The sequence below is a fragment of the Miniopterus schreibersii genome (genome assembly GCF_964146895.1).
Source record: "Miniopterus schreibersii genome assembly, chromosome: 9".
Taxonomy (NCBI): domain Eukaryota; kingdom Metazoa; phylum Chordata; class Mammalia; order Chiroptera; family Miniopteridae; genus Miniopterus; species Miniopterus schreibersii.
Genome location: NC_138118.1, coordinates 8,761,698 through 8,773,701, shown reverse-complemented (window position 1 = coordinate 8,773,701; position 12,004 = coordinate 8,761,698). Strand labels below are relative to the sequence as shown.

General features: G+C 49.0%; 1 protein-coding gene across 2 annotated transcripts in view; it reads right to left on the bottom strand.

Moving 5' to 3' along the window:
* HIPK2 (homeodomain interacting protein kinase 2) overlaps positions 1-12,004 on the bottom strand; it is a 150,819-nt gene that overhangs the window by 95,319 nt on the left and 43,496 nt on the right. For both annotated transcript variants that reach the window (XM_081146527.1, XM_081146526.1), the window contains exon 2: positions 1,101-2,184. In XM_081146527.1, coding sequence (XP_081002653.1) covers positions 1,101-2,184 — 1,084 coding nt within the window. The remainder of the gene's footprint in view (positions 1-1,100; positions 2,185-12,004) is intronic.

Genomic DNA, 12,004 nt, shown 5'->3' with positions numbered 1-12,004 from the left:
AGACTGTCAGGCAACAGTCATTTAAGGGTTAAAGGCGGGGCGGGGGGGGGGGTATTGCGCCCAGAGGGAGGGTCTTGGGAGGGAAGTGGGACAGAGAGAGGACAGCTAAGGAGAGCCCTGGGAGTGTCAGCAAGCAAGCCTTCACCACCCTTGAGATGTTCCTCCTGCCCCCTCAGATTTCCTGAGTGGGGGGTCCTGGGTACCAGGACACCAGGGGCAGATATAAAAGCAAAGTAAAACTGAGCGCCCATCTTCTGGGACGGGGGCGGGAAGTGTCACCTGGGCACAGGGTGAGAAGATGAGAGGCTTGAGGATCCCAAAGTCAACTTATCGGTTCACCAAGTTCGGCTCCAAGTGTGCGCTGCCTTGTAAGTGGAGTTTTAAGAAGTCTTTTTCCAGGTTGCCACGCTCGATTTTCAGTAACTCAAATAAAGCGAGTATCTGTTCACTCAACAGCAGCTCAGGATGACGAAGTGGGAAAAGCCCGCCCCGCTTGCCTCTGCCTCCTTCACCCGCAGCTCGGGCCACGGCCTGGAGGCAGCGGCCCAGGGAACGCCCCCTTCCCGGAGCACCACGTCTAGTCCTGCTCCCCTCTGCCGGCCCCACGGTTAAGGATATGGTTGCAACCTCAGTCTGGTACTTAAGACGCCAGCAGGCCTGTCCTAACCGATCCTTTCAATCACAGCTCCCACTCCCCACAGATCCTCTGTGCTGGCCAGGCCGAGATCCTCCTCGTCTCCTATGGGAGTCCTGTGCGTTCTTGCCACAGCGACTTCAGTAGTGCGTGTGCCCCTCTCTCCTCGGCCCGTGTCTGGATCCCCGAGGACCGAACCCCCTGCTCTGCTTCTGCTCTCTGCCCCGGCCCCCAGGGGTCCCTTCCAACTCTGAACACGTGCACCAAGACCCTCACTGGCTCCCTTCTTACACGGCTTCTACTCGCCATTCCCACGTGCGCACATCCTCATTTCCCGACTAAATTCCGATCACTGGGAGGCAGCAACTGCAGGCACGGAATGTCCCCCCCCACGGTGACTGACCGCACATTCTCTGTGGATGCCATCAGGCAGCCAGCATCTCCCGTCTCGGCGCCAACGTCTTACCTGTAATACCTGGACTGCAAGTAGGTGGAACACACAGCCTTGGACACGTGACTGGCTGAACCGAAGTCGATGACCTTCACTCTGTACGGCTGTCTGGACGGATCCACCAGCATGATGTTCTCTGGTTTGAGGTCGGCGTGGATAAGACCCAGGCTCTTTAGTTTCATCAGGGCTGTGGCGACCTGCTGGAGGACGGGGCGGATGTACTTGAGGGGCAACGGGCTGAACTTGTTCTGCTTCAGAAAGTCATAGAGGTTCTGCTCCAGCATCTCGAAGACCAGGCACGTGTGATTCTTGTGCTGGAAGCACTCGTAGGCCCGGACAAAGTTGTAGTCGTCAGCGCTCTCCGTGCTCAGGCGGGCCAGGATGCTCACCTCGATCTGACCTTGGCGGGCGTACGACGGGTGGTTCTTGAGGATCTTGATGGCCACGATTTCATTGGTGCCCCTTTTCCAGCACTTGACCACTTGCCCGAATGTCCCTCGGCCCAGGAACTCTAAAACCTCGTAGGTGTTGGTCATGGAGCACAGCACCTCATGCTGGACGAGCTGGTAATCACCTTCGCTGTTGGAGCCACTGTTTTTAGAGGTGGCAGTCGAGGTGGTGGCAGTGGCTACAGTGGCCCCGCTGGCATTGTTCTGAATCATGGGTGGATGCTCTTCGATGATCTGCACGCTGCTCGTGTTCTCAATCTCCTCACTCTTGCGCTTGAGTCCGCATTTTTGGTAGGTATCAAGAAGGCTCACAGTGCTGCGACGCATCAGGTTATGTGGTCCGCCGAGGACCTGCCCAGTGACAGAAGTGCTGCTTGCTGATGTGACGACAATGTGCCCGGCGCTTCCCGGGAAGATGATGGTCTGCTCGTAAGGTAGGCTGGGGTTCGGGATCGGCAAGGAGGTGCTGACGGTTGTGGTGGCTGGCTGAGACGGTGGCCCGTGCTTGCTCTGGCTATACACTTTGCTGTGGGAGCCGTACCCAGTCATGTCCCAGTTGGAACTCGGCTCTACTTTCAATTTCTTCACACTACAGAAGGCACTTGATTGAAGGGTGTGAGGGGAGAAAACTTGCACATGTGAGGCCATACCTACAAGAAAAAGAGAGGGGAGAATGAATATGTTAGTCGCCACGGCATGAATAAACTCAGCGGATGCATTTCAGCTCTGACTGGTGGCTGGGGGACCCCAGAATATTTGCCTCTCACTTAAGCAAGGTTGGAAAAGTGAATCTATGCCACCCAGAAGCACATTCTGGTTGCTCAGTGTGTGAGGCCAAGCAGCTCGGTGCTCCCCCTGCACCATCAGGAGGGGGGAGGCTTGTAGAGTCAGGAATATATTTAAGACTGAGATACAGAATTGGGATGTCAGGACTTTATTTATGTTTTAGAAATAATGTTTGTGACAGAAACGATTTCCTCCTCAATCTGCACTGGGTCGCAATCCCGCTAAAACTGAAGACTGTACCAGGTGGCCTGGGTAACTGCTATGTAATTGTTACGTATGTTGTCCCGCATGGTCAGCTACTCCTTGTCACAGACTCTGACCGTCTGGTTCAGTTGCTGGAAGAAACATCTTCCCAAATAGGTACAATCACGGAGCCACTCATGATCTGCTAGCTTCTGGGTGACCCATAATTACCCGTTGAGTCTTGTTCTTAAATTACTCTTAAATGAACTCTGTAGGGTTGGGTAGGTAAGCAGCTGGGCTGACGTTTTCATTTAGATAGTCTAAAACATTATGTCAGCCTTTTGGGGGAAGTAGGTAGTACAATTCATGATTTTTATTCAACTAACTTTTTCTGTGAAATGCATATATCAAGAAATTAATGCACCTAGAAAGTATTATTTTATGCCAACGCCTCACCCACAATTTAGATAACCTCGGGAATCTATAAGAGCATAACTCTGGAACAGTTGTGCAATTTATAATTACGGTGATACCAGAAATAAAAAAAATTCATAGAAAATGTATTAGGGAAAATACGACAATGTGAGGCCAAGGCAGACACACACAGTGCCCATCTCAAGCTGCAGGTCATGAACTCCTCTCAGAGGAGCACAGGGAAAGCGGCTCCCGTGAAGCACCGCTGTGTAGCCACCCTACTGTCCGACGCTCGGACCCCCTCGCATTCCCCAAAGTGGTATTTAACATTTTCACCCCCACCCCCAGCTCCATCGCCCATCACCCCAGCCCACCCTCTCTCAGCAGGCCGCCCGCCACCTTCCACTTTGTCCAGAAGCCGAAATCAGCAGTTTGTTCTTGTTGTTTTTTTAAATGTATCTTTATTGATTTCAGAGAGAGGAAGAGAGAGGAGGAGAGAGAGAAACATCAATGATGAGAGAGTCATTGCTCGACTGCCTCCCGCACGCCCCCTGCTGGGGATCACCCTGCAACCCGGGCCTGTGCCCTGAGCGGGAATCGAACCGCGATCTCCTGGGTCCTAGGCCGATGCTCCGCCGCTGAGCCCTGCCGGCCGGGCTGACTCGGCATCTCGCTTTCCACCTTCACCCTCCATTTCATACCCTTCCCGACACTACGAGCCCCCCATTCTCATGACCCATCCTTTCCGTTTTACCTTGAAACCCGTTCCCTCCACTGTCCTCTCTTTAGCCTACAGCTTTCGTTCCTCCCTGTTAATTGGATCCAGGTCCTCAGCAGCATTTAATAAAGTTTTGCCAAGTGAGTCAATGACTTAAATCTTCGTCTTCTGCCTCCGTGTGTGTCACACACGAACTCCCAGCCTGGAAGGCAGGAGGAGCGACAGCCATACCCTCCGCTTTTACTCGTCCGTCTTCTCGCCTTAACCAGTGGTTACGGCCCTGGTTCTTCCAGGCTGGCTCCTTAATGCACCCCCCCCCCCACTACTAGACTGTTCTGGAAGGCAGCCGACTTCCTGCCCAGCCCAGCGACCTTTCTGGCCCCGGTCTTTCTGGGTGACCCCTCTGCAGCATCTGGCAGCCACCACAACTTCCTCCTCAGTGCTCTTATCTGGTCTCCGCGAAGCCCTAACGTCCTCCCCAGTGTCTGACTGCACACCGGGTGCGGGGTGGTTTCCTCTCCGCTTCCTCCTTAAAAATGTTGGCATTCCCAACATTGTGACTCTCCTCTCTCTAGACAACATCATCCACGCAAACGGGTAAAACTGTCGTCTCTATGCGGGCGACACCCCCGTGTATCACAGGCCCGGCTCCCCTTGTGCCTCCCGCTACAGCAAAGACTATCATCCAAAGCTCAGCTCATTAGCTTTTCCTAAAAACGTAGCCACCTCGCCCTCCAACTAACCCAGCATCCCCATTTCTGTTCCTAAAATATGCTTGTAGTCGCTTGGCTCCAAAACTGTGCATTTACTTTTGAGGACCCTTCTTTGCCTCCATGGACAAGAAGGTGCTCAGTGTTATTACTCTTTCCTTCTTTCCTTGTAGCCATCTCTTTACTTCAGTTTATTGCCACCTTGTAGCTAAAACATTTATCACTTTCTAGTAGGACTAAAGCAAACACAGACATCTGGTCTACCCGAGCAATTTTTTCTTCCTCTAATTTGCCCATATTCTGCCACCAGATTAACTTTCCTGGAGTATTTTTAAGCTGGTCACTCCTCTGCCCAAAAACTTTCAATGACCTCTTAGTGTCTAGAAGATAAAGTTGAGGACCTTTTAACTCAACATCATCACATTGTTATTTCAACTACCTTGCTGGCTTCATCTCCAACAGTTAACCTTCCTCAACCTTCAGCTCTAACTAAGCTGTTTCTCTGTTTCTAGAATGTCTCTCAAACTTCCTACCCCCACACCCTTACCGCGTTCCTCCCCCTGGCATGCCTTCGCCGTTTCCCTCAACTTATCCAAAGACAATTCAGATCCCTCCCCTTCCCAGATCTCTCCAAGCCACAGTGATCACTCCCAACTCTTCATTTGGTCACAAACTGTACTTTTGCCTTGCAAGACCTCTTGCCTTAGTGAACCGAGTCACTTATCTTTTGTGCTGTTCAACTTTTTGCACATTCCGGTGGTGTTCCACGCTGTATTCTGGGGGTGAGAACTACAGTTTATACCTCATACTTTTTTGTGTTTTCCCCAGGACAAAGCTGAATTTATTACACATGGTGGGCACTCAGGTGATGGAATAAAGTACCTAACTGGCCTGGCCTCCAAGAGAGCTTAGTTCTCTGGCTACAGAGTCACAAGCACTTAGCGAACCTGGCCTCACTCTGAAAAGCACAGAAAAACCTGCCAAAACTGTCTCATCCTAACCAAGACTTTTTAAAAAACCAAGGGAAAGGCTGGGTGGCTCCTGCCCCGGGTCAGCATTCAGATTCTGTCTGTACTTCAGCCTGGACACGCTCTGACTTCCCAGCACCTGCTCTGAACCCACCTTGAGCCTGTGCCCCTAGATCTGACAGAGGCCTCCTTTCTTGTTTGGGTCCCGAGCTCCAATACGTGTGATATGACTACACAGCTCTGTACATCCTTCTGCTGACAAGGCTACTCACAATCTGTACTTTACCTGTTTCTTCCCACTGCTCTTTTTGTTCCAGTCAACCTCCCCCTAATTCTATAATAACATTGAATGTTTTTTCTCTATTTATCAGTATTAAATATCCATATGGTTCTAGACGTTGGGTTTTTTTAGAGAGAGTGAACGGGAAGGGGGGAGAGAAACATGGACTGGTTGCCTCCCACACGCACCCTGACCCGGGCCAGGGATCCAACCTGCAACCCGGGTACATGCCCTCAACTGGGAATCGAATCGATGACCCTTCTGTCCACGGGCCAGTGCGCTAACTGCTGAGCCACGCTGGCCAGGGCATGGTTCTAGGTGTTGTATACAGCACAGAAATGACCGACCCCGTGGCTTTTAGTAACTTACCCACTGAAGGGGCAGAGCAAATAAGCACTTTCTTTACCCTTTGGTATCCAGCTTGCCCCTTGCCCCTCAACCCTCAAGCACTTTGGGGGGCGAGGGTGTCGGTCAGGTCTGGCAGCAGCAGAAATATGCTGATGTTACATAAACGCGATGCGGCTCTATTTTCACTGTTTCAAAAAGATTCTGGTGGAAAGGACAGGGTGTAGAAGTGGAATTTTACAGACGGGAAGAAGCTGGCTTATGACTTATTGGGATGACAGCCAAGGGTCATAAAATTGTGGAAATCATCGTTGGCTACCTCCGGTGGCAGGTGCCAGGATCAGAGAGGAGACCTGCATGGCTACAAGTGCCCTTCACCAGGCCGGTTGCCTCAGACTCTGGCCTGGCCTGGTGTGGTCCCGCTGCCCCTTTGAGAAGGTCAGCAGCTACCATTCCAAGAACTGGACGCAATTCCGATACAGCCTGATTTTTTTCCAGCTTGATTGAGATGCAATTGGCATTTGACACTGTGTAAGTTTAAGGTGTACAGTGTGGTGATGGGTGTATATTTACACATATATATATTGTGAAATGATGACCATGATAAGGTTAGTTAACACATCCATCACCTCACAAAATTACTTTTTTTGTGTTTTTGGGTGGTAAGAACATTTAAGATGTACTCTCAGCAACTTCCAAGTATTAGTACAGTGTTGTTAACTAGAGTCACCGTGCTGTACATCAAATCCCAGAACTCACTTCTCTAATGACTGAAGTTTGGTGATACAGCCCCATTACCACTATTCTGTAGCAGAGGCCCTTTGGTCTGGGCAGCAAATTATTACTACTACAATTATTATTATTATTTTTAAATCTCTAAAATAGCTTATAAGGAATAAAACACTGCTGGTGGCTGCATAGCTTAATCCTAAAATAATCTTAGGGCAACAACCAAACTTATTTCCAAGCATTGCTCCTGGCGAGTAACTTTCTAGAACAACCCGGCCCCCCCACTGCCGCCGCCACCCCCCCCCCCCAATCAGTTTAGCTCTCGGTAAGTCAAGCTGGGCACCAGAAGGGCATCTTTCTGTTTCCCACTCTCATTTCGGTCTGTGTTGACCTCTGAACTCTTCAAGGCCTGCTTCCCTCCTTATGTGTCCATTTTCTTTTTGGAAAAGGCAAGGGGGCTTAATGCACATTTTCAGTTTGGTCCTATGACAAAATCTCCATTGTCTTGTAGGTCATCTCTGCCCTTCCTATTGGGCTCTTGGAAGACAATGGGTTTTGCTGGAGGACTGGGAGGCTATTACAATCCAACCGTGAGGGTGGGTTTGGGGCTCGTTGGGAGCACGTGTGGGGTGGGGGGAGAACCCAGGGAATCACTGCAGGAGAAACCTGAGATCCTCAGACTTGCTTCCTACAGGGGTCACCAGACCCAGATCGGGCCACAAAAGCTTCAAGAGCCTCCCAAGGTAACACCTGACAAGATGTCCTCATTTTCACTCAGCAAATCACCACGATTTAGAACTAAAGCCTCTAAAAGGCTGCATGTTGCCTTGCTGCTCACGTTTGACACAGGTCAAAATCATAACCCTGAATATCAGATATACACTGGGGCCTTACACGCTTTTTTATGTTACTGATACAAGTTTATGCGGATGTTATAAAAATGATCAGTAAAAAGCATTTAAAAAGAAATTTATTATAATTTAAGACAACTTATACAACCGCATGCAATATATTCCTCCTTGCATATGGCAAATGAAAAACAGCTCCTATAACATTGACATTAAAATATATCCTTTACTTAGCAGAATTCAAGCCCATTATTTATAAGAAGTCATTTCTTTCTTATTACCACAAAGACAATAGACTGTATCTTTTGTCCCAAACAAATCCAGTTTCCCCAGTTACTTAGGGCGCATTTTAATAGCCTGTATGCTAAAGGCAATGAAGGCAACTGACCTTCTTTTGGCTACTTTATTCAAATGCTCATTTCACATTTTTAAAAACCATGCACGTAAGTCTGCATTTCAAAGTACTAATTTTAAAGCATTTGCCTTCTAGACTTTATCATAGATGCCACTTATGTCCATAAAATGCTATCACACTGGAGTTCAAGCCCGATTGCTCAGGAGTCTCATGAGTCCCTGGATTTTAAAATCTTGAGCATCTAGTATGTACAAGGCTCTGGGCCCGGATTTTTTTTTTGTAAAGAATAGTTTATTTTTAGAGAGAGAGAGGAAGGGAGAAGAGAGAAACATCAATGTGAGAGCGGAACATCGAGTGGCTGCCTCCCGCAAGCCCCCTACCGGAGATCCAGCCTTCAACTGGGGCATGTGTCCTGACCAGGAACTGAACCAGCGACCTTTCGGTGCCCAACCAACCAAGCCACACGGGCCAGGGTGCCAGATGTTTGATGGATGCGGTAAGCACACATCTGTCTGGAATCACCCTGGTTATGCCGATTCAATTGCTAAGAGCACCCTCTCCACTTCCCTTCTCACAGGGTCCCAGTGGGAAAGCCAGGAAGTCAGTGATGGGTTTAGGCTCCTGTGCTAAGTGAAAAAACCAGATCCCGACCCAGCCGTTCAAACCTGGGTGACTCTATGTTCCTCTTTGTCTTAATGGTTTAATGAGAAATTCATTTTTCTAGGGTTGAGACTAATTTTTTCCACCTTAAAAAAAAAAAAAAGCTAAAAATCTTCATGATTTTCCTGAGGTCTTAACTCACAACATTAAAAAAAAAAAAAGTCATTTATTAAAAGATTGGCTCATTTAGTTCTTCTGCTTTGTTTCTTCATAATTTTTCATTTCACAACTAGATGAACTGGAAAGTTGCCTCACATCTGAGCGTGCTTCCCTTTGCATTTCACCACTCCAAGACTATCTCCCGGAAGATCGGACTCTGGTGAAACTGCAGGCCCGACCCAAGTGAGGGTTCAACTATGATTAAAAAAAAAAAAAATTAAATTGAATTCAATTTCACTGAATTCTATCAAAGCTTGAGGGAAGGAATTATAAGGAAAACAGTGGCACCGTTTTTATCAGTATATAAGGTTTAATTTCGGTTTGGTAAGTGTGAAATAGATTATCACTCAGGGGCCAGTAACAGTATTAAAGGGAGCACAACCATGAACACCTTAGTTTCAGAGGTTCCAACCCTCGCACTTCCTAAAATCCTTTGGACACACACTTCTGCTGAAAAATGAGTATCTGATAGAAGCTACAGATTTTTTTTTTTTTTGTACTCAAGAAGTCAAAGGAAGAATTAATTTCTATACCTAACAGAATGCTGTATCTGCCTTACATATCACATTATGTACATGAGATATAATAAAATTATAGAATATACTAAAAAAAAATGTCAAAAATATGTGAAGATTAGAAATACGCATCTGAATGGATATTTTTAAACACCTAGAAAAGAGTTAATCTGTGAAACCCTTGATTAACCTGTACAACATGATATTTTGATGCTCCTGGGGGGGGTGAAAAGATACTAGAAAAATTTTCTTCATTGGCATACGAAACAATATCCATGAAATTTTAATGGTAATCATTATCATTTTATCAAGTTTATATTTCATAAGTAGTGCAAAGATAATTTCTAGTTAGCCCACTTCTAAATGATACATTTCCAAAAGAGTGTATAGAAAATGTCTATGGGGCTTTTACACCATTTTCAATCAAAGCCTGTTTATCCACTTGTTGAGTAACATTAAATATATAGTATATTCCACCAGAGCACCGTTTAGGATCAGCCACAAGCTCTGCAGAATTCTTTTGTCAATAATGACAATAACAATACTACTGATTGCATCAAGGGTCCTCTAAATAGGGAAGACTGGGGTTGGGCACCAAAGGAAACACAAAGACATTTAAGGCATCGGCACTGCTCTGAAAGAGCTTAAAATCTCATGGGGTTGCCAAGTTCACTGCAAATTAAAAGGGACAACTGGCAGTTCTAAGCAAGTTGCCAAAGTCAACATGAGAGGAGCTCAGAGGCAGGAATCGCTACGGGCTGTGGTTAGGGAAGGGTTTACAGAGGAACCGGGGCTGGGGCTGCGATTAGAAAGACGGGGCATATTTTGAAAGGCAGGCGAGTATTCCGGATCCTGCTAACTGGGTGTGAGCACGTGGGGGTGAGGGACAGACACCACAGTGGCCTCTGTCCTCGGGAAGCTTAGGCTGTGCTGGGAGACAACTTAGGAGCATTTACACGGTAGCAATACAATCACAGATGATAAACTAATAAATAACCACCGGTCTATACGGAGCACCAACAGCCTGCTTATCCAGAATTACGGTCTCCTGATGACGTCAATCTTCTAGAAGTAATTATCAAATACTCAGAACAGGTGGTGGGAGGCCCGCCCACTAAGGCCACCCCTTCTGCTCCTTCGGCCTTCACGCGGTCTTGCTGTCTGCCGTCTAACACACGACTAACAAGCTGCAGCTCCCTGGGTAGGACTCCAGGGCGCTCCCCGTTTTACAGATAAGAAATGGGGTTGTGGGAGATGACACAGCTTGTCCACGGACACTTGGCTACTCCTGGTGGGGCTGGGATTTGAACCGAGGCCGCCTGACTCCCAAAGAGGTGCTGTTCACACTTCTTTCCTCTTTAGGTTCTCAGACAGAAGCACAAGCAGGGAGTCGGGTGCAATGACGGCCGAGGGAAAACGGACGCTGATAGGCGAGAAGAGGCAGATCTCAAGCGTGGTCTCCCCCCACTCCCCCCACACCGCCTGGTCAGGTGGTGGACACCCACAACAGGGGCCCCACCTCACCCCTCATTTCTGTATCCTACAGTTGTAATCACATCTGAGAAATACGACTGTTCAACGTTGTTAAACAAAATAAATGTACCTCCTTAGAGAGGTACACAGCTTATCTGAGGCTTAGTGGCACAGTGGGCAGGGACTGGTCTTGAGCAGGTGATCGGGGCTGTCACAGCAGGACTGGGGCGAGGGGAGGAACAGCTGGACCAGGGAGCTGCCTGAGGAAACAGAAGGGAAGTAGCAGAAACGTAAGACTGCCGAGGAGAAAAGGCAGGACACGCTGACAGATGGGACTCAAGGGCGAAGGACAGAGGAGGCCGGTGTGTCTGGGGCGTGGAAGGAGCGGGTTCCCACGGGTGGCGCTCGGGGCCGTGGGAAGCGGCACTGAAATGCATGCGGTTCATCTGCAGGGTGGGGGCGTGGGGGGGGGGGATAACGGAACAGGTTTCAACAAGTTGAAGCACAAGCGCTGGCAGGACATCCAGGTTGACACATTCAGTGTCCAGCTATTTGTACTGAAACCGAGGCGAGGAACTGCTCCATTGACTGGAGTGAAAGCGCCGGGAGCCGCTGGTCACTGGCAGTCAGCACCCAGCTCCCACCGGCCGCGCCGAGTCTTGAACGAAGATAAACCGTTTTGCAAAGAGGGTGAAAATCAATCGGATCGGCTCAGCGCGCAGCGCGGGATTCATCGGAGGGGGAGAGGCCAAGGTGACCCTGAGCCGGTCCCTGCCCAGTGCCAGAGACAGAGGGTGGAGCCAAAAGGAGAGCTAAACAAAGATGAGCGGGACTTAGAGACAAAACAAATAAAAAGAAAGAAAAGAAAAAAAAAAAATCTCAAATCAGAGGTCCAAAGGCCCTCATCCCAGAGGCTGAGAGGGGGTGTGCTGCCCACGGTGAGCAGAGCCCCGCCGTCCAGGCGGCAGAGCTCTACTCTGGACAGGTGCCACCTGAGGCATCAGTGACAACGCAGAGGAAGGGTCCTTCTTGGGCCAAGGCCGAAGCCGAAACCGAAAACCGGGACAGGAGGGCGGGCGGGAGGTCCCGGCTGGAGATGCTACCCGAGGGCGTCATCAACACCTAGATGAAAGCGGAGTCCACGCGGGTTAGCTTCCCAGGAGAAACGGTGTAGAAAGGACAGCAGATGGCAACTCCCCGGGGACACGGACGTCAAATAGTATGAGGACAGTGTGAGTCACAGGGGGAAGGTCAAGTATAAACCGATGATAAACACAATTAAGGGACTGACCCAGAGAATGAGGTGGGAAGGAGCTGCTGGGCCTGG